This window comes from Phyllostomus hastatus, unplaced genomic scaffold (assembly GCF_019186645.2).
Source record: "Phyllostomus hastatus isolate PE091 unplaced genomic scaffold, TTU_PhHast_1.1 phas_contig_449, whole genome shotgun sequence".
Lineage (NCBI taxonomy): Eukaryota > Metazoa > Chordata > Mammalia > Chiroptera > Phyllostomidae > Phyllostomus > Phyllostomus hastatus.
In genome coordinates, this window is record NW_025333882.1 from 1,114,321 (window position 1) to 1,138,704 (window position 24,384).

Genomic DNA, 24,384 nt, shown 5'->3' on the forward strand with positions numbered 1-24,384 from the left:
TATTAAAGTTTAATGCCTCACAATAGTAAGTAAGTGGATAGTGTAGTCTATTGATTTTAAAAAGTATGCAATCAAATTTTATGAAATAAATATTTTTTGTTCTGTAATTACTAACAATCTCAATTCAAAGAATTACATTTCCTAAAAGCCACAAATAAAATCAAAGGCACCGAAGTTCTCCTTAAGTGCTTGATGAAACAAGAAGTAGGGGGGCTAAGATGGTGTTGGTGTAGGAAGGAGCAGATTCAGCTTCCCTCTGCTCAGGGGAGAAAATCCTGACTGATCTATGGAGTAGAGAAGCAAGCAACCACTATACTTCAGCATATGTGAAAATAGGGGACCAAGGATTGTGGCTGAACTGAAAAACCGGACCCTAAGAAGAGTGCTGCAACAAGAATAGGTGGAGGCGGTGAACACCAGGATACCCACTGGAAGAGGAAACCCAACAACAAAGGAACCACTAACAGATAACAACACAAGAAGGTAAAGGAGGGAGTGGTAACCTCAATCCAGGACTATCTGGAAATACAACAGTAGAGAGAGTACCCAATGCAAACAACTGAACAAGAGCAAGAGAGAATTCTTTAAGCCTTATACACACGGAAGAACTAGCTTGAACACAAACCTGCCCTCACCAGTACAAAAAAATACAGTAGGTGGTGTATTAAATGACTGACCCTCATTTAACCAGCTTGTGGGAAAGAAACACCAAAGAAAGACTCAACAACAATCTAAACCCAAAGGCAAACACAAAGCCAACTTAAATGACAGCCCAAGACCAGTGAGCTTGGGAGATCAAGGAAACTGCACCACTGAAACTCACTGCTATTCTACTAAAGAAGTTCACACCACAAACCCAGGGAGCCAGAACAGATCAATTTAAAAAGCTGAGGCTAACAAGAAGAGTCTCACAAACAATGGGAAGGCAAAGAAACAATCCCCAAATGAAAGAAAAGGAGGAAGCCCCAGAAACAATGCTAAATGAAATAGAGGCAACTCAACTATCAGATATTGAGTTCAAAGCAATGATTATCAGGAAGCTCAATGAGTTCACAATGAGCTATCGGAAACTACAGGGAAGCTACAATGAACTCACTGAAAACTACATCAACATGAAAAAAGAAATAGAAACACTCAACAAGGACCAAGAGAAAATGGAGAATACAATTTCTGAATTGAAGAACACAGTAGAAGGAATGAAAAGCAGGATCAATGAAGCAGAACACCAGATTGGCAAATTGGAGGACAAAGTAGAAAAGAACACTCAGAAAGAGCAAGAAAAGGAAAACAGGCTCAGCAAGAATGAAGAGGGATTAAGAGAAATGAAGACAATATGAAACATAATAATATCCATATAATAGGGATACCAGAAGGAGAAGAAGAGGAGCAAGAGATAGAAAACCTGTTCAAAAAAAATAATGATGGAAAACTTCCCTAATTTGATGAGAGAAAAAGTCACACAAATCCAGGAAACACAGAGAGTCCCAATCAAGAGGAACCCAAAGAGGCCCACCTCAAGACACATCATAATTAAAATGACAAAAGTTCAAGACAAAGAGAGAATATTAAAGGCAGCCAGGGAAAAACAGGAAGTAACATATAAGGGAGCCCCAATAAGGCTAACAGCTGACTTCTCAATGGAAACACTCCAAGCCAGAAGAGAATGTCAAGAAATACTCCAAGTAATGAGAACCAGAGGTCTGCAACCAAGTCTACTTTACCCAGCAAGGCTCTCAATCAAGATAGAAGGCCAAATAAGAAGCTTCTCAGACAAAAGAGGTCTAAATGAATACACCTCCACTAAACCAGCTCTGCAAGAGATGCTAAAGGGACTGCTTTAGGAAATAAAGGAAAAGAGAGAGAGAGAGAGAGAGAGGAACACACGTACATAAAAGGCAATGAATAAGTACCTATTAATAATAAGCTTAAACGTAAATGGATTAAATGCTCCAATCAAAAGACATAGAATAGCTGATTGGATAAGAAAACATGCCCCACACATATGCTGCCTACAAGAGACCCACCTCAGGATAAAAGACCTGCACAGGCTGAAAGTGAAGGGCTGGAAACAAATTTTCCAAGCAAATGGACAGGGAAAAAAAAATCCGGGGTAGCAATACTCATATCTGAAAAAATAGACTTCGAAAAAAGAACCATAAAGAGAGACCCAGAAGGTCATTTCATAATACTCAAGGGAAGAATCCACCAAGAAGACATAAATATTGTAAATATATATGCACCTAACATAGGAGCACCCAAATACATAAAGAGGACTTCAAGAAAGATATTGACAGCAACACAATTATTGTGGGGGATTTTAACACCCCACTATCAAAAATGGACAGATCTTCCAAACAAAAATCAACAAAGACATTGTGGCATTGAACAATACCCTAGATGAACTGGGCTTTACTGATGTATACAGAACTCTCCATCCCAAAGAAGCTAAATACACATTCTTTTCAAATGTGCATGGAACATTTTCAAAGATAGACCACATGATAGGACACAAACAAGCCTCAGCAATTTAAAAAAAAAATGAAATCATACCATGCATTTTTGCGGATCACAAGGGACTGAAGCTAGAAACCAACTGCAAGGAAAAAAACCCGAAACACTCAAAACCATGGAGATTAAACAGCATGCTATTAAACAATGAATGGGTCAAGAATGATATTAGGGAAGAAATCAAAAGGTTTCTGGAAACAAATAAAAACGAACTCACAACAACCCAAAACTTATGGGACACAGCCAAGGCAGTCCTGAGAGGCAAGTTCATAGCGATACAGGCCCACCTAAAAAAGTTAGAAAGATTTCAAACAAACAACCTAACCCTACATCTGTAAGAACTCGAGGAACAACAACAAAGACAGCCCAGAGCAAGCAGAAGGAAGGAAATAATGAAGATCAGAGCAGAATTAAATGACACAGAGACTAAAAGCACAATTCTAAGGATCAATGAATCCAAGAGCTGACTCTTTGAAAAGATAAACAAAATCGACAAGCCTTTAAGCAGACTCATGAAGAATAAAAGAGAGAAAACCCAAATAAACACAATCAGAAATGAAAGAGGAGATATTACAACATATACCACAGAAATGCAAAGCATTGTAAGAAATTGCTAAGAAGAACTGTATGCCAAAAAAATTTGAAAACCTAGATGAAATGGACAAGTTTCTAAAAAATATGATCTTCCAAAACTCAATGGAAAAGAAGCAGAAGCCTGAACAAACCAATAACAGCAAAAGAAATTGAAGCAGTAATCAAAAAACTCCCAACACACAAAAGCCCTGGACCAGATGGTTTCATAGCAGAATTCTACAAAGCATTTAAGGAAGACCTAACCCCTATCCTTCACAGACTATTCCAAAAAATCCAATAAGATGGAAGACTCCCAAACTCTTTTTATGAGGCCAACATCATCCTAATTGCAAAACCAGATAAAGACACAACAAAGAAAGAAAACTTCAGGCCAATATCGCTGATGAACATTGACGCTAAAATCCTCAACAAAATACTGGCAAACCGCATTTAACAGTACATTAAAAAGATCATACACCATGACCAAGTGGGATTCATTCCAGGGATGCAAGGATGGTTCAATATTCGCAAATCAGTAAATGTAATACATCACATAAACAAAAGCAAAGACAAAAACCACATGATCATATCAATAGATGTAGAAAAAGCATTTGATAAGGTACAGCACCCATTTATGGTAAAAACACTCAGCAAAGTGGGAATAGAGAGATCATTCCTCAACATAATAAAGGCCATAGATGAGAGACCTACAGCCAACATCATACTCAATGGGCAAAAATTAAAATCTTTTCCACTAAGATCAGCAACAAGAGAAGGATGTCCACTTTAACCACTTCTATTCAATATAGTGCTGCAAGTTTTAGCCATAGCAATCAGACAAGAAAAAGAAATAAAAGGCATCCAAATTGGAAAGGAGGAAACAAAACTGTCACTGTTTGCAGATGTCATGATAGTGTGCATATAAAATCCTACAGACTCCACCAAAAAACTGCTTGACCTAATAAATGAATTTGGCAAAACAGCGGGATACAAAGTGAATATCCAGAAATCAAAGGCATTTCTGTACACCAAGAATGAACCAGCAGAAGCAGAAATCAAGACAAAAATCCCACTTGAAATAGCAGAAAGAAAAATAAAATACCTATGAATAAACCTAACCAAAGAGGTAAAAGGCCTGTATTCAGAAAACTACATAACACTGAGGAAAGAAATCATGGAAAACACAAACAAATGGAAACATATACCGTGTTCATCGATTGGAAGAATTAATATCATCAAAATGTTCATACTACCCAAAGCAATTTACACATTCAATGCAATACCTATTAAAATACCAATGGCTTATTTGAGAGACATAGAACAAAAATTTATATGGAACCATAAATGACCCCAAATAGTTGCTACAACTTTGAGAAAGAAGAGTAAAATAGGAGGGATCACAATACCTGACACTAAACTATACTACAAGGCCACTGTAATCAAAACAGCCTGGTACTGGCATGAAACAGGCACATGGACCAATGGAACAGAACAGAGAGCCCAGAAATAAACCCAAGTCTCTACAGTCAATTAATATTTTACAAAGGAAGCAGCAACATAAAATGGAGTAAAAATGTTCTCTTCAACAAATGGTGTTGGGAGAACTGGACAGCTACATGCAAAAAAATGAAACTCGAGCACCAACTTACACCTTATACAAAAATAAATTCAAGGTGGATAAAAGACTTAAATATAAACCGTGACACCATTAAAGTCCCAGAAGAGAACGTAGGTAGGAAAATCTCAGATATTTCACACAGAAACTTTTTTACTGACATGTGTCCTAAAGCAAGAGACATAAAGGAAGGAATAAACAAATGGGACCTCATCAAAATAAAAAGGTTTTGCACAGCTAAAGAAAACAGTATCAAAATAAAAAGAGAACCAACTGTATGGGAAGACATGTTTGCCAATGATACCTCAGACAAGGGTTTAATCTCCAAAATATATAAAGAACTTACACGACTGCAGTCTAAGAAGACAAGGAATCCAATTAAAACATGGGCAAAGGACTTGATCAGACACTTCTTCAAGGAGGACATACAGAAGATCTAAAGACACATGAAACGATGTTCAATATCGCTACCTATCAGAGAGATGCAAATTAAAACCACAATGAGATACCACTTCACACCAGTCAGAATGGCCATCATAAACAAAGCAACAAACAACAAGTGTTGGAGAGGTTGTGGAGAAAAGGGAACCCTAGTGCACTGTTGGTGGGAGTGTAGACTGGTACAACCATTATGGAAAGCAGTATGGAACTTCCTCAGAAAACTAAAAATGGATCTGCTTTTTGACCCTGCAATTTTACTGCTGGGATTATATCCTAAGAACACTAAAACACCAATCCAAAAGAACCTTTGCACCCCAATGTTCAAAGCAGCACAAATTACAATAGCTAGGTGCTGGAAGCAATCTAGATGCCCATCAGTAAATGAATGGATCAAAAAACTATGGTACATTTACACAATGGAATTCTATGCAGCAGAAAGAAAGAAGGAGCTCTTACCCTTTGCAACAGCATGGATTGAGCTGGAAAGCATTATGCTAAGTGAAATAAGCCAGGCAGTGAAAGACAAATACCATATAATTGCACCTTGAACAAGAACCTAAACAACAAAACAAAGAAACAAGCAAAATATAACCAAAGACACTGAAATAGAGGACAGACTGACAGTGACCAGAGAGGAGAGAAGAGGGAATTTCAGGGGACAATGAGAAGGGTTTACAGGAACAAATTTAAAGGACACATGGACAAAAATTAGGGGGAGGGTGGTAATGGTAGGGAACTGGGGAGGGTTGGGTGAGTGGGCTTGAATTGGAGTAAAAGGGAGAAAACTGTACTTGAACAATGATTAAAATAAAAAAAATAAAAATTAAAAAAAGAAACAAGAAGTACATGTGGAGATATTCTCACTAAATGCTCTTAAATACTTCTCTCATGACCACATACTAATGGATTATTCAGAAGAAAAGTATTCATAAAACTTCAGTGATGTTTGAACGTATTTGAAGTCCACCAGTTATTCAATAAATACTTGTTAAATTGTAAAGTATATTATTCTCATTTTCCTTTAAGGAAAATTGAGGCCCAGTGAACTACTAATTCATCGATATTCTCATTTCTTGAATAGTAAATGCACGACTATGTGCCAGGTGGTAATCTTTACAATGAGTCTTTTTTTATATATATATATATGTAAGCAAAGAAATCTTTCAAGTGCTTCACTTTATTTATTTATTTATTTATTTATTTACTGCTATTTTTTTAAAAAATCCTCACCCAAGGATATATTTATTGATTTTAGAGAGAAAGGGAGAGAAAGAGAATAAGAAACAATGAAGTAAGAGAGAAATATGGATTTTCTGCCTCCTGTAAGCACCCCAATTGGGGACTGAACCTGTAACTAGGTATGTGCCCTGACTAGGAATGGAACATACAACCTTTCAGTGTAAGTGAAGGTGCTCTGTGGGGGGGCTCTGCCTGTAGGGGCCCCTGGCTGCCATGGATGACAATAAGTCTACCAAGACAGGATCTGCTTGGGGAGGAAAGGTGGGGCCAATCTCACAAAGGAGAAGGGCCTAGAGGCTTTTCCTCAATGGGTTTTTATTGAGTTCAATTTGCACAGGAATACAGGTGAAGCTCATTAATCATTTTCAGGCAGTAGGGATCAAACAATAGATAACAAAGAACTCTGAGGGACTGTTTTGAGTTATGGTCAGATAGCTAAAGAGCCATAAAACTTTGAGGAACAAACTTACTTCTTGCTTGGACCCTTATCACTTAATTGAAAGCATTCTAAACAAAGCAGGCTTCACAGGATTTTACATATTCTTTCTTAGGCCTGATTGCCCAGGGAACCTGCCCCTTCCAGCACAGAGCTGCACCACCCTCTGTCATTGTTTCAGGCTTAAGTCAGGCAGGGGAAGTAAGGCAGCTAAGAGATTAGGAGACTTCTCGAAGACAGAATGAGGACTCAGGCTTTGTGGAAGCTGAGGGATGAAGGTCCATCACGCCCCTTCTCCCTAGCCCCCTAAATCTTTCTCTGGAGGCCTCCCACATGATCATCCCTGTCTTAGATCATTCCCCCCTTGGGGAATCTTACCTGTCATTGGCTAACCGACCAAGCACTGAGGGCCAGTTATGGATGGAAAAAAAGGAGAAGAAGAGGCACCCCTGCCAGGGAGATAAGCCTTGTCTCCTTAGTGGCTTACAGTCTGAAGGTTGCTTTCTCAGCCTTAGCCATGGGGAGATTACAGTTTCTGAAACCAGGCAGGTTGATTCCCAACAGTGCTCCAACCAACTGAGCCATCCAGCCAGGGCTTTATTTACTTCACTTATATTTATGATTGGATTTTTATCAAATCAACCAAATATAAAAAGTGATAGATATTAATATACAAACCTGGATTTATAAAAGGTTGTTTAGAATTATTTTATCTAGGACCTATCTTACATATATATTTACATAGATTGCAGATGTGATCTAGGTATGTTAACTATAATCAGCTAAGATAACAAGCTGCTATGATTTATTGAAAGCAGAATGAACAAACATGATCAAACATGCTTTAATATGTGGTACATGAAACAGTGACTGTGATTATCCAGGAGTGGAAAGAAATGCATATTGCTAAACTCAAATTAGTTCACATTTTTCAAGGATGGTTAAGCTTCTGTCTAGACATTTTAAAAATATTTCTCTCTATTGATTATCAAAATTAAAAGAAAATTATGTAGTTATGTTTTTTCATGTTATGCATATTTTTGTCACCAGTTCAACAGAAGATTATTTCAGAGACAAACATCAGTTGTACTTCTTAAAGGCCTTTCATGTAGTTTTAAGATAATACAAAAAAAAGGAATACTTTTTTGTTATCACTTGAAAGTTCTTGGTAAAAGATATGAGGACTAGTTTCTCTAAAAATATTTGTAATCTTGATTCACAGTGTCTTTGAGGCAAAAGGCATTTATCAAATCCCCAGTCCTAAGATAGAATTTAACTGCAATTGGTCCATTTTCTGAAGTGTACTGTGTTGTGCAATAGAGTAATTCTCAAGCATGAGACATTGGGTAGACTTCCATTTATTTTGAGATTTTTGTCTATTCCTGTTCTTTAAGCTGATATCTAAACATGAAAAACTTGATACAGAAAAAAAAGTAAATATTAAAGCTGTACAGAGCTGCTTTAAATTCTATAGCACTCTGGTAAAAAATTTAGAATGGCATCACTTTTCTCCAACAACAAAAAATCAACAAAAGATCATAGAGATGTTTAGAATGGTTATTACATTTTAAGGAAAATTTAATTGCTATTTAAATTCACAACATTCACATAACTTAGAGAATGAAAATTTAGACCTGAAGAGGAGCCACAAGGGCCTCTTTTTCCAAACCATCTTTGAGAAGGTGAGTGTACTGAGATTGAAAGTGGTTTAACAATTGACAAAATACTGCAGCTTTTGATAACAGGTGACTTTTCACATATTTAATATTTGTGTTTTTATATGATATTTCAATTATAAATAAGATGTTTTGAAAAAATTGAAGGGACGATGATAGCCAAAATGATGAACTTCTGTGTATAATTTTATGGTACATTGAGACCATACATTTATGAAAATCCTAAAATATAATAGAAGTGCTCACATTTACATAATACATATTTCATAACTCAGTATGTCTAAATTTATCTGAATCTCAATATGTATTCTAGTAATTCAAAACTACATGTTGTCTTAGTTTATCTTTAGTCTCCCATTTTAAAATAGAGATACTAAGAGAAGTAAGCAAATCTGAATCTGAAGCTGTATTTATATTGTTTGAAATAAGAGCTTTACAGCAGATCTAATGATAAATGAGATGATGTTTTGATCTGATTTGTTCTGATATATCTGCAGGCAGAATGCTTTTCAAGTCATTGCTGTGGATGGGGTTTCCAGTGGGATTATTCAGTGCCTCTCTGCTGAAGACTGTATTGACTGGCTACAAGCAATAGCTACTAATATCTCAAATCTCACAAAGCACAATGTAAGTAGTAATTAAGTAATACCTGGCCATAAAGTTCTTTTAGGTAATTAAAAATAATAATAATATATATATATGTGGCTATATATATGTGCATACATACACACACATATATATGTATATACACACAAATGTATATACAGTGGGGTACTCTCCCCCAAATGGAGTTTATTTATAAAAAGTGTGTATTTATTGTTACATCTTTAAACTTCAGTCACCTTCAAAGTACTTTCCATTTGATGCAGTACACTAGTCAAGATGTATTTTTCCACTGCTCAAAACAGTGTTTGAACTCATTGATTTTTATGCCTTTTAGGGCTTCTGCCATTTTTTGTTTCATCTCTTCCATATCATTAAAATGTTTCCCTTTGAGGATTTTTTTCACCCAGGGAAGAAAAAAGTTGCTTGGGGCAAGATTGGGTGAATAGGGAGTGAGGGGTCTGGGGGTCATACTATTTTGGTCAAAAACTGCTGGATTTTCAGTGTGTTGTGGGCAGTGCACTCATAAATCACCCATCATGAAATGGGCAAGCATTGAAGGAGTCTTAAAAAAAGAAATCACTGAAGCCAAATGCAGCCTCTCACAACAATGCCAGCTGGTACACTGACACAGATGAGTCCCTAGAACACTAACCTAGTGAAAAAAGCCTGTTCTACAAGACCCTCCCACTCATATAACTTTGTATCAATTATTTGGTGTTCATATAGGAAAATCCATCATGAAATCTTTCTGGAATATTTCCCAAAAGAAAATCATTTTATCCTAAGTAGCCCAATTTATCAGTTCAAGAACATTTTTAAACATAGATTTCCCTTCCAAATTCTGCTAAACATCTACATTAGTTAAATGAGTAAAAATAGATATTAAGCATGTATTCATTTTATATATATATAAATTATATATATAATATTATAATGTATTTTTCCACTGCTAAAATTATATAATTAATATTATATAATTTTATCTATATATAAAATTATATATATAATGTGTATAGTATACTATAAATATATAGTATGTAGGAGGTATGTGTATAAATGTTCTGTATTAAAATAATACTAAATTTTAAGAGTATTGCTGATATTTCTTTAATGACTTTAGAATTATAGGTAGAAATTTTTAAAGCAGTTGGAAGAACGGTAAACAGAGTAAACATGGAGACCAAAGGTCTTTCCTAAGACTGAGCTGGTAGAGGAACAAACTCTCAGGAGTCCCTGTGGGAACTAGTAACTCACATATTATAGACATATCTATATTATTAGGAATGGTTTCTCTACTTTTTCTCTTTCTACTCCAACCTTTTTCCCTTTTCCCATTCCTATCTATTATTACTATCTTTTCATTAACCCTATTGATTAAAAACTTACTAATTTCTTTCTTCCCCTTACTGTTTGGGGAAGTAGAGTTTAACAAAATATATGGAACTATAAACCTCACTTCACTGAATATTGATACAAAACATTTAAATGATTTTATCTTAATTATATTTTAAAAAGTATATTAGATATTATCCATGTCTTAATACTCTTCTCTTTCCAAAACTCTTCTATGCCATGTTGGAGAGTTTAAGAAGTCCTAAGGAAAATTCAAAAGTCAAGCAAAAGTATGTGGCTTTTTTTCCCATTTCAACATTTTATTTACTCAAAAAGAAACCCCATACTCTTTAGCAGTCACTCTGGATTCCCTTTACCTTCCAGCCCCCAGCACAGAGTAATCTTTTTGTCTCTAGATCTTCTTATTCAAGCAATTCATGTACATAGAATTATACACTGTATGTTTTTTTGTGATTAGTTTCCCTCACTTAATGTTTCCAAGATTCATCCCGGTTGTGTAACTTTTTTAACCAAGTCATGAACATACAGAACTCTTTTGACATGGATGAATCTCCAGACCCAAATATCTTTGCACAGATTTTGCTTTGAAATCTAAAGTAGACTGTGCCAAATATTTCTTAAAAGGAGAAAGACTGCTAATACAGAGGACAATGTTGTCATAAATAATCATGCATACATCTTCTGAGTGAATGTTTAAGGTATTGTCTGGGAATGGAATGATAGAACATGTACATGTTCAACATTCCCTGGTAATTCCAAATGTTTTCTGAGGTACTGTGCACATTACCCTCTTCATATGATAGGTCTTTTACCACAGATCACCTCAACTTGATATTATCCTGTCTTTTACATTTTTGGTAATTTGGTATATTTAAACTATGTCTCAAAATACAGGCAGGCAATTTTTTTCATGATGCTTGAATACGTACATCTACATAAAGCCTAATCCAAGACATCACTCATTAAGGAGGCCTGGCTTGGGCAAAAATGACCCGTAATACTCAGTCTGTGTTCATCTGGTGGTTATATCATGTTGGAATTGCAGATATAGCAAGGGGTATCAGATTAACCAAAGGAAAAGAAGGAGAAGGAGGAAGGAAGAAGGAAGAAGGCAAAAAAGCAGTATTTCTCTGAGGATCATGTCTCTCCTTCTCAACCCTAACTCCCTCAAAGGGGTTATTCTAGAGTTAAAGAAAAGAGATATACACTTCATACAAGTACCAACTCTTATTTCATTATATGCAATAATTAATGCCAAAGTGAGCTAAGATCTTGCATTTATTTTAAAAAAATTGTAGAGAAAACAATCCTAAGTTTTAAATCCAGTATTTTCTGTTTACCTAGATCCACATTTATATTTATCCCCAAAACTAGGAATACTTTTATAAAAACTGTACTTCATTGGAATGTATGTTCAGTTAAAATACTATAACCCAGGAAACAAGCACATGAATAGTCAACACTTTATTTTAAGCAAAAAATGAAGATATCCTCTGTAAGCACAAAAAAGGAAAGCCAAATTGTAGTGCTGGTTTTTCACTCTTGGGATAAGTGCTCAGCATCAAACTTAGGAAGCTGAACACTTTGTGTAGCCATTTTAATATTGAAGATGGAAAAAAAGGGAATGTTTTCAGCATATTATGCTTTATTATTTGAACAAAGGTAAAAATGCTAGGTAAGTGTTTTAGGAACCTATTTGTATCAGTGTACCAGCTGTTGTTGTGAGAGTCTGTGTTAGTTTTCAATGAATTTTTTTGAAAAACCTTTGAATGCATTTGCCCATTTTATGATGTGCAATTTACGAGCGCACCTGCCCACACCACGCTGCACATCCAGCAGTTTTTGACCGATAATGCCATGACCCCCATTCCTTATTCTCCTTATTCACTCAATCTCACCCCAGGGAATTTATTATGTTTCCCTGGATTTAAAAAAAATCCTCCAGTGGAAACATTTTGCTAATGTGGAAGAGGTGAAACAAAAAATGGCAGAAGCATTAAAATCAATGAGTTCAAAATTGTTTTGACCAGTGGAAAAAAATCTTGATTGGCATATAACATCAGATGGAGAAATTTCGAAGGTGACTGAAGTTTAGGCATGTAAGAATAAATATACAATTTTTTAAAAATAAATTCTGGGGTTTTTTTTTGGATTCATCTAATAAATATTTGACATGTTAAATCTTAAGGACAGATAAGAGCTAAACAGAAAAACTTATTTTGATCCAGCTGTGTTTATAAAATACATCTATGGGTTGGCTATATTAAGAAAAATAATCTTATAAATATATATTATATATATATAGCTACATGAATGTTCAAACATAATTATGCATAGTAATAACATGTGAAAGTTAGATTGATTTTAGTGGAGGCAATGACTACATTCATAATACAGTTGATATGATTGAGTAGTATAAAGAAAGAATATAGACACATGAAAGTAGTTAGAAAAGTTGTATTTAGTTAGTCAGATGTTTATTCTAGTTTTATTAACATTTTTCTTTGGTTTCAGAGAATACTAGAAATAATACCATGTAGAGGATATAAAAATAACTTTATATTTTGCAAATATGCTGAGGGAATGTGGATTTATATAAGCCTGAGTGAATAGTTTACCTGTTATTAATAGGCACAAAAGGAAAATATTGAGATATATATCTAAGGGTATTTCAATCTAGAGATTAGCATAAGAATCAATTTGAAAAAATGATCAACTAATACTAGCTATGCAATAAGTTAAAAATAAAATTATGCTATTACAATAATGTACATGAAATGTAATTACATATGTATAGGTATTAGAATGAAAAATGTAATATTAAAATCACAATTTTATACACTTTTTAAAAATAATGAATCATATTTTAGTATAAACACTAATTGAAGAATGGACTGAGGATAAATTTAAAACAGTTCAAAAGATAAATTAAAAACAAAAAACAATTAATATACAAACCAGTGCTAGAATCACTGGAGTGATATATACTACCCATTTTTCATTTTATTTGCTAATTTCAGAACTAATAAATATATGAAATAGAGGGATTTTTATACCTGTTTTATGTGAAAATGACATGTGATTATAGTTATTTTAAAAAATTATTTTTCCAGATTAGTAGATGATTAAAATATTCAGACAAACATAACGTTAATTTTATCTTACCATTTCTCAAGTGTCTTCAAAGTATCTACAATGTATTTAGTAGATGGTAACAATAGAAAAGAGTGCTTTAAGGACCTGTCTGAAAGCTGTGCTTGTGCAGAAACCTATTCATTCTTCTCAAATTATGTGCTTACACATTGGAAAGGGAGGACTAGTTGGGGCCCTGGTTTAGTGGAGTGGGTTTCAGGGAAGTCATAAACTAACTCCCACTGGGCATTTGCTATTATCCTGGTATAGTGGACTTGAAAATATTCACAAAGGCAAAATTTATGAACTGTAAAAAAACAGTACAATTCATGATTCTAAAAAATAGTATTTGCTTCAAGTTAATATTATTTATATACCCCATTATTTACCAGTTATATAATCAATTATATGTGGAAAGTTATACTATTTATGTCCATTATCAAATTATATTAAATAACTAAAGATGTTAAAATAGGAAAGATATGAAATTTTGGGGAACTTTTAGATGAATAAATATATTTTGCATATAGAAATAATATGGTCAGTAGGCAGATTTTGGTAGGCTGAGTTTTCAATTATTTTCACTTCCTGCTATTCACATACTTAGGCCATATTTTCTCCATGTGTGGGCTGAATAATGAACTCAGAAACAGCTGCATTCCTTTCAAAATTTCCAGTGAGACTACAGTTTCAATTGAGTCTTGATTACCAACTTGTGAGAGAGCCAGGAAGAGTTGATGCCTAAGCCACACCTGGATTCTTGATCAATAAAAATATTAGATAGGAAATGTTTTTTTATGTGTGCTGTTTTTCACAATATACAGTATTATTTTTAATATTTTTCTATTGTTTAGTTACAGTTTTCCTGCCTTTTTCCCCATTTCTCTCCCCTGCCTCATCCACCCTCACTCTCACAGTCAGTACCCCCATTGTCCATGCCCATGAGTCCTCTATTTGTGTCACCTTGTTTGCTCCTTCCTCTTCCTTCCCCCTTTAACCCCTTACCCCCTGTCCTATGGTCACTGTCAGTTTGTTCTTATTTCCAAGTTTCTGGTTCTATTTTGCTCATTTGTTTGTTTTGTTGATTAGGTTCCAATTATAGGTGAGATCATATGGTATTTTTCTTTTACTCCCTGGCTTACTTCACTTAGCATAATGCTCTCCAGTTTCATCCATTCTGTCACAAAAGGTAGGAGTTCCTTCTTTCTTTCTGCTGCATAGTATTCCATTGTGTAAATATACCACAGTTTTTTGACCCACTCATTTACTGATGGACATTAAGGTTGCTTCCAGCACTTGGCTGTTGTAAATAATGCTGCTGTGAACATTGGGGTGCATAGGTTCTTTTGAATTGGTGATTTAGCATTCTTAGGGTATATTTCCAGAGTCGGATATTCTATGCAGCAATATTTTCACCAATACATCCCCTATGACAAGGGATATAAAGGAAAGAATAAACAAATGGGACTACATCAAACTAAAAAGCTTCTGCACATCTAAGAAAGCATCAACAGAATGGAAAAGAAACCAAATGTATTGTAAAACATATTTGCCAATGATACCTTACACAAGGGTTTGATCTCTAAAATATACAAAGAACTCACAGGACTCCACACCAGGAAGATAAACAATCCAATTAAAAAATGGTCAAAGGACCTGAACAGACATTTATCCTAAAAGGACATACAAAGGGCCCAGAGACATATGAATGGATGCTCAGTATCACTAACCATCAGAGAGATGCCAATTAAAACCACAATGAGACACCACTTCACACCAGTCAGAATGGCCATCATTAATAAATCAATAAGCAAGTGCTAGCGAGGTTGTGGAGGAAAGGGAACCCTAGTACACTGTTGGTGGGAATATAGACTGGTGCAGCCAATATATGAACAAAAAGTAAGATAGGTGAATTGGTAGTGGAAGACATTTTATGTAGTGGTAATAGTATGTACCTCTACAAGAGAAAAGTTAATAAACTTAAACACAACAATGAGTCTCATCTGAAAATTATCAGTGATTATTGGTAAAATAAAAATGTTTAGATCAAAATAGTGAGTATTTTATAAATATTTTTAAGAACGGATTTTAATTTAATGTATATTCTTCCTATGTTTGTGGTGTTAAATACCCTTTCTCTTATAAAATAATAATTATAATATATAAAGTCTTTTATTTTATATAAATCTTTAATAAGATAATGTTTATCCTATGACATATGCCAAACTATTGAAACTTTTGATGATCCAGGAAATAAGCCTCCAAATTGTTGAATTAAGAGTCTTACTGAATAGAGAGAGTCTAGATATATTCCTAAAATATCTGGAAACTATAAAGTTATTCGTACTAGGTCACTGAATCCAGGGTTGAATGGAAATGGAGATGTAATTTTTAAAAAATGTTATTAAGAAGAGGTTGGATTTTCAAAATTCAACAAGATCAACTCCTCAACTCAGGCTAATCTCATGTGACTCCAGGACATTTGTGATATTAATTAAATGAATTACAAAACTATTCACACACATAAACACACACATTAGATATGATAGGAAGAACAAGTATTAGTGCAGATTAAATAACAGAAAAAACTAAGATCTGTGTGACTGAGTTGGAAATATGCAATTAGTTAAAGGTACTTGCATATATGCTAGACCTGAAACTAGAAAGAAGTATAACTTCAAAACACTCCATTGTTTGAGGAGTCAAAGGGAATTGAGTCTGATGTTTTTGCAGAGGTATTTTTGCAATATGGGAAAAGTGGTAGCATAGGTATCATTGGACTCAGTATAAAGTCTTAGCTTCTTTATTTACTAATTATGGGACTTGGGCTTCATGTTTTTCTTCATAAACAGGCACTAAATTAACTTCAGTCACTGTGAGGATTAAAGAGAGTACTTTAAATATTCTGGTCCTGAAATATTTGTTTTTTTCATCTCTCCAGTTGCATTCTTAATTAAATTATTTAATCAATAAGCCATCAGTAAAATGCAGTATTTATTTCTTTATTGTGAGATTGCATATCTTTGTTTTAACATATTGTCCTTTAAGATTTTGGAAGAAGGTTGTTTGGATAACAGAATGTTGATGAAACATGGCATAATGAGTTAAAATAAATATGTAGTAGTGACTAGATCATTAAACAGTTATGCTTTTTAGCAAGCCAGGTATGTGCCCCTCAGTTCCATCATCATTAAAAGAGACAGAGGAAGCAGATAAAATGCAAAGCTATTTTTCAGATGGTATTTCATGAAGCTCACTTTTCCTATCACTTTTTACTACTACAATGGTAAAATAATCTCCTCTAATATTCTAAATTCTTCCATATATATCCTGTTTTCATTTCCTTATGGGAATGAAATGTGTTACTTGAAAAGTATTACTTGTGTGTGTGTTAATAGATGATAGATGATGATGATAGATAGATAGATAGATAGATAGACAGATATAAATATAGATACAGATAGATAAATTAATGCTTCCATTGTTAAAGTTTCAGTAAAAATTAGTGTTATCTTAAATGAGAATGTGTAATTGCATATATGAGTTTCTCAAAATATATCATTTATATTTTATTGTGTGAAAGAGAATAGACTCTCTTCCTCAAACGTGTGTATCAGTAAAGAATGTTTTCAGTGACAAATAAGAGAAGCCTTACAGACTAATGGAGTAAGTAATTGGGTTTTGTTCTCAACTGACAGAAATTCTGGATAGCAGCATTTGCTGGCACCCAGTGGTTCCATGAAGCCACCAAGGACCCATCTTTTATCTGTTTACATATTTGACCTCTACCACCCTTAGAGTATTGGCTTTTACCTTATCTTTGCCACCTCATGGTCACACAGGGTGTGCGACTCTTTAGATCATCACTTCAGTGTTGAGAACAAGGAAGAAAGGAAAAAGAAGTAGCATCACTTACATCTCTTTCCTTTCATAAAGCTAAGAGAAAAACTTCCTAAAACCCCTTTAGTGGGCTAAGTAAAGCTCACTTCTCGTTCTCCTTAACTCAGTCCTGCGACAATCCCAGCAGGGAGGGACCCAGGGCAGTGAAGACAGCTAGTCTCAACTTTCTTTAACACTCCATTAATAATGGGGTATGATCAACAAAAAAAGATTGTATTTTTATTCAGATAATATACAATATCTGCCACATTGCTTAAAGACATATTAATCATAAAGAAAATGCACAATCAATATTCTCTTTGATTTTTGTGGGATCATCACAGTCCTTCAGAATTTACACACACACAATCAGTCCTATGAGTTTACTAAGCAGATATTCCGTTTATCTTCTTATGCTTTACTCATATATCCACAGAGGTGAACAAAATGGGGAGACCAATATATTTGACCTGAGGAGATCTGAAATAGATGGTGAACACTTGCAAGCAGAACAAATGGAACATTTTTCCACAAACATGTTGGTTGTGAAAAGCTAAAGAAAAAAAAAAACTTCTGTTTTGTCTGCCACATTGAAAAAACTTGACAAATCTTGTAAGGAAATTGAAAGTTATGAAAAAATAAAACCAAAACAGAAAAAAGATTCACTGAAAATGAACTAAAGACTGTGATCAGAGATTGTAGTGAGGCTCTGACAGACATGGGTGTCATTCAAGCAGACTTTTTTTCCCTTTTATAGCTGCTGACATTTCTGAGTTCTTACATGTGCTTTTTAGTGCTAGCATGTTGTTGTTTTCTGCACATTTTTCTCATACACAAAAATATGATTGTCAGATATGCCATCAACCAAAAATGAGTAATAGAGAGTGAAATCAAACAACTGCAGCCAGTAACTTAAGTCAGAATAAAAGCAAAGGAAAGTTTGGGAAATATATGCATATTTTTGACCATCATATGTTTGTGTTTTATACAATTAGAGCTTATTTTGGCATTTTATATCAGGAGGCACTTCAAGAAAATAACTAACTACTACTACTCTTGTGTCACTACTACACAAGAAAATAACTAACCTACTTTGTCTTTTGGAAAACTACTCACTAAAAGTTAAAGTTTTAAAACAAAATTGATATTAGAAAAATATTAGCTGATTTTTATTTGCACAATGTAAAACATCTACTTTTATATTAACTGAATATTGCAATCATAATAAAATGAGGCAGTTTTATGGGACACAATTTATACATCATTCAATTCAATTGGCTTTTACTTGCCTCATTCATACTTCTCTCCCCATTAGGACTCATTCTTTCTTCCTGGACAGAGCATTCCCAGTTCTTTTCTTTCTTTCTTTCTTTTTTTTTTTTTTACATTTTTTGGATTTTTTTTAATGAGATGAATTATAAGAGTGGAAGTAGCTTTATACATTTCTTATTTTTCTTTTTCTTTTTTTTATTGTTGTTCAAGTACAGTTGTCTCCATTTCCTGCCCTCCAACCCCAGCCATCCCCATCTCCTACCCTGGATCCTACCCCCTTTGGCTTTGTCCATGGGTCCTTTATACATGTTCCTTGACCACCCTTTCCTCTTTTCCCTCATTATCTCCTCCTGTTTTCCCCCTGGTTACTGTCAGTTTGTTCTCAATTTTAACGTCTTAATGTCTGAACAGTCTCAAAGCTACAGGGACTGCATAGGGGGCCTCACCTGAATGCATACTCCCCTTCTGCCACCCACATCCCTGGGGATGAACTTCAACATATTTTTCATCATGTTGGTATGGGCAAGAGCTGATCCCATAAGCTGCTTCAGGAATAACGGGAATTCAATAGGAATATAGAGTAATTAATGCCTCATTGGCAATATATTGTCCAGTGAGGAGCAAACTAGGGGCAAAAACAAGCTAACTAACAAATTTCTTGCCCTTCCTCCATAGATCAACCATTAGGAAGTACAGTGATTGCATAAGACTCTGTAGGCATATTTCACTTGACTGAACTTAATAGTATTTTATTGACAAGCTGTGTCAGCTCAGTGATTTAGGTGACTTGACTGAACAACCAAAAATCTTTAATTGAAACACTGTGGCCAGCTCAGTGACATAGGCAAGTTATCACCTTATATTTCCTTTCTGCTCTCCCATCTCACTTCCCCTCATGTTGGTTTTACTCTTACTTCCTTGGGTTTGGATATCCTCCCTCAATAAAAATCTAACATGTACAATTTTTCCTCAGGCTCTATTTCCAAGGAAGCAAGATGAAGAATATACATTTTACTTCCAAATTCCGGTTACAGAGTACTAAGCATTCCACAGGGGATACAGACCCACCTAGTAGCAGGCATAGTAGGGAAGAGAAGGCATAAATGAATTGTGCTAATTAGAGACATGAAGTGCCATGAGGAAATTATGCAGGAAATAATTTTAAATTTGCAGTTGTTCAATTAATTGTATTTTAGAACATCCTCATTCTGAAATGAAGCCTAAAAGCTAAGGACACATAGGGACAGAGGCAGCTACAAACATCTGAGTATTTATCTGAATTCTTATGTATATACACTGTGCATTTCCCTCATTGGGAATCCTAACAATGTGGCAATAGCATATCTATTTTTTCATGTATGACTAATACTTATAGATAAAAAATGTTTCTCCATTTCTTGAAGCCCACAGTGATTCTAGTGTTTCAGTATACCTACCACTCCAGCCAGTTTTCTGATCTTTCTCACTTTTACTGTAATGCCATATATTACTGGCTACAATGCTCATCCCAAAGTCTTACAATTACTTGTTAAATGTATGTTTTATCATTTATATCAGGTAATTATTGTGGATAAGAATACTGTATTTTTGGCATTCATTTGATACCTGACAAAAAAGTCACTTTAGTGAATTTCAGTGATGTTTAGTGATTTCACAGAATGAATAAGTGTTGATGTTTATGAAAGGTTGCAGCCCACTTTCAGTTTTCAGGCTTCTAATACATGATAAGGTGTGTGTGTCTGTTATATGTGATACATATTATGAATATGCTCATTTGAAAGATGATGACTTATGCAATTGAACATTTATTGTACTAGGAAAAATAAAGTTTAAGAAAGCTCAGATGTAACACCAAATCATCCTGATGTATTGATTTACTATTAATGGATGTGTTTTCAAAAGCAAGATGGTATGCTTGTAAAATTTTATCCACAGGCAAGGGGAATAACTAATATAATAAGGGCATAGAATCATATCATGGGGAAAAATGAATGAAAAATATAATCTGAAATATGGCCTCTCGAGGAAAAAAATTATTTTTTCATTTACATGGTAAGGCAGCGTTTATCAGCAGTTGTAGAGTGGATTCTTACTTTGATGTGCCCCACACTAATATTCATCATCAGGTGGATTTATATCTATAGAATAAATCTCTCTCTACATTCTTGCACACCTGTTAAATAATATTGGCCACAAATCTCCAAGAGAATTGGACAAATTGATCTTGATTCTGTAAGAATGATTTGTTTGTGTAAATCTTCAAAATTGATTTTCAGTAGAAAATATACCTTGTTAGCAGAATCCTGCAGCATCAAAACTTACTGAAGGATGAGGTTTAAAAAAATGCCATCATTAATAAATCAACAAACAAGTGCTGATGAGGTTGTGAAGAAAAAGGAACCTTAGTGCACTGTTGGTGGGAATGCAGACTGGTAAACCACTATGGGAAACAGTATGGAATTTCCTCAAAAAGCTAAAGATGGAACTGCCTTTTGATGTTGCAGTCCCACTGCTGGGACTATACCCTAAGAATCCTGCATCACTAATTCAAAAGAATCTATGCACCCCAATGTTCATAGCAGAATTATTTACAACAGCTAAGTGTTGAAAACAGCGTAAGTTCCCATTAGTAAATGAGTGGATCAAAAAACTATGGTACTTTACACAATGGAATACTACACAGCAGAAATAAGGAGCTCCTACCCTTCCTGAGAGCATGGATGGAACAGGACATTATTGTACTAAGTGAAATAAGCCAGGTGGTGAAAGACATATACCATATGATCTCACCTATAATTGGAACCTAATCAACAAAACAAACATATGAGCAAAATAGAACCAGAGACGTGGAAATAAAGAACAAATTGACAGTGACCAGAGGGAAGTGGGGAGGGACATAACAGGAGAGAAGGGGAAGGGGCAAGACAAGAAACACCAACAGAGAACTCATGGTAATGGACAATGGGGGGGGGGGGTTGAGTATGGGAGTGGGGGCGGCAGGGCAGGGGAGATCAATGGGGGAAAAGGTGGGACAACTGTAACTGAACAAAAATAAAAATAAAAATTAATAAAAATTAATACAATTAGAAAAAAGTTTCTGAAATGTAAGATTACCACTAGAATTTTAAACATTTGCTGGACAAACACTATCCCTAAAGACATTTATAATAGGATGAAAAAAGTTGTTTTCTTTAAAGGACTATATGAACTTCTTATTGTATTCCTCTTTTTGTCTAAAAGAATAGTCAAAGGAAGATATCACTGCTTTAGTTTCTGGATACAATTGAAAATGCTAAAATTGAATATATAAAATGAAGGGATTAATAAAGTAAAAGCAATACTTAAAACAAATAACCCTTTTTAATACCAAATTTTATTTTTAATAAATTAACTTCAAAAAAAATTTCATTGGATTTAGTTATACAATTATCTTCATTGTAAATTAATAGATAGGCAATAATTAAGTTTCCTTTAAGGGTTTTCCAACATTAACTTTCAATTAAATTGTTTCAAAGAAAAAGAGGAACACATTCATCATTTCCCCCAACATTTAGACAAGGCTAATATTATTTCTAAAAGTACTGTTCATAATATTTAAGCAGATGTTCATTTTTGATATTAGGTAAATTGTGGTGTAGTAGATTTATCATTATCCTTTTCTTGAGTAGACTACAAGGAATATAATTTGAAAAACATTTGGTATATAAGTATTCAATGACTATATTTGTTTCTCAAATTTTTTAAGCAGTTTTAAATTTAACATTCAAGTCTTAAGAAAAGTCTGTAATAACAAAACTACTAAATGTAAACTAAATTTTTAATAATATAAAATATAATCTTGCGTATGATAGAGATTTTAACTATTTGTTTCTTTAAATATAAGATTTTATGGATACCAGAGTTTCCTACAAGGAATCATCACTAGTGTGATAGAATAAAATAAGAAGGCAGAGTAAATGGTGAAAATGTTTGATAAAATATATATATATATTTATATCATTATTTAATATATATATAATATGTGAATGATATAAAGCAAGTACAATTTCCAGCAATAAATTGTAAGATCTTGAAAAATATTTTTTTCTATTCCACTTTATCCAAAATATGAACAGCCTCCCATGTTAAGTTTTCAACTAACTCTTTTCTGTAAAAAAATTATTCAAAATTTACTTTTTTGGAAAAATATATTTATATTACCTGATTTTTATTTATTTTTAGCATATTGTTTTTATTAAATTTAGTACAAAACCTCATTTGCCTTTTAGGGTAATAGGACTAGTCAAAACATATATTTTAAAATATGTTTTTATAATTTTTTAATGTTAGATACTTCCTAAATGTCAGAAAGTTATACAAGATATTAGAATAATAATGGTATTTTTATTGTTTGTGGTTTTATTAGTGTACAGATTACATATGCATTAAAAATATATATTTTTGTTTATATCTATAAAATAAAATTACCATCTTCTTGTGTATATGGTTTTATCCTTTGTTCAATTAACACTAATCATTAGCATTTTCCCATGACAGGAATTATATCCTAAGATTTCCTCATTTTAGTGGACTAATTGGAAAATGAATGATATAATGATAAAATGAAATAATTGATGAATGAATTATTATTTCACATATAAATAATTTAAAATATATTATTAACATCAAAGTGTTCTATGAATATTTTTGGTAATCAGTGAGAAACTTGCTGATTATATCTTAATATAAGTATCTATAATAAGAATAAAAAATATGAACATTCTTCAGTCTTGTAAACCAAGATTAAGGTCTTACTTAACACAATTAGCTGAATCAAGTCTAATGTGAAGCTAAGATACAGCATCCCAGGCCTTGTAAGTGAGAGTATGGTCTATTCCTGATATCTCTTCTTGGATAACCATAAATTTTTCTTGCTTATATCTCAGCACAAGATTTCTAATACTTTTGTCTGTTTCTTCATAATTTTGCATTTTACTGGTAATTTTTGTAGCCATTTGGCGTGTTTGGTTCAGAATTCAGCAAATGTCTTGAGATAAAAACCAACATTGTATTTGAAATCCCCCAAAACTGTTGCTAATATTATCCTAGGAGAAAAGTAAATGTTCTGTATCTTTCTCTGTCTACATCTTCTTTGTCTGGTCAAATTATACTTTTCAGTCCCTTTCCTGTGCTTATTTAGTGACTACAAGTCCATATATATAAAATTTCAGCTGAGGACATTTTTTGTTGCTTTTAGAAAGAGAGGAAGGGAGATAGAAACATCAGTTGCTTGCCTACTATGCGTATATGAACTGGGTTTGTACAGGCTCAGACCAGGGATCAAACCCACAACCTAAGTATGTGCCCTTACTAGGAATCGAACCCACTACCTTTCCATTATGGTAGGACTCTTCAACCAACTGAGTAACACCCACCAGGGCTCAACTCATATCTTGATGCTTCTCATCACTTTGGAATGTTAGCCATGCTCACCCTTGATGCAGCAGGAACTCTCAGACATCTTTAAACAAAATACTTTTAGAACATTTATCTTTAAGAAAGATGTACTTCTTCCTATCCCATTCCATTGAAGACCCAAATACATATATTTTTTTATGTCTCAAGTATGTGTGCATTAAATATGTACTGCACAGGTGACAAACAAAAGGCCCGTA

General features: G+C 33.9%; 1 protein-coding gene across 1 annotated transcript in view; it reads left to right on the forward strand.

Annotated features, from left to right (window-relative positions):
- SNTG1 (syntrophin gamma 1) overlaps positions 1–24,384 on the forward strand; it is a 782,410-nt gene that overhangs the window by 556,511 nt on the left and 201,515 nt on the right. Inside the window, exon 13 of the mRNA XM_045845038.1 lies at positions 8,986–9,115. Coding sequence (XP_045700994.1) covers positions 8,986–9,115 — 130 coding nt within the window. The remainder of the gene's footprint in view (positions 1–8,985; positions 9,116–24,384) is intronic.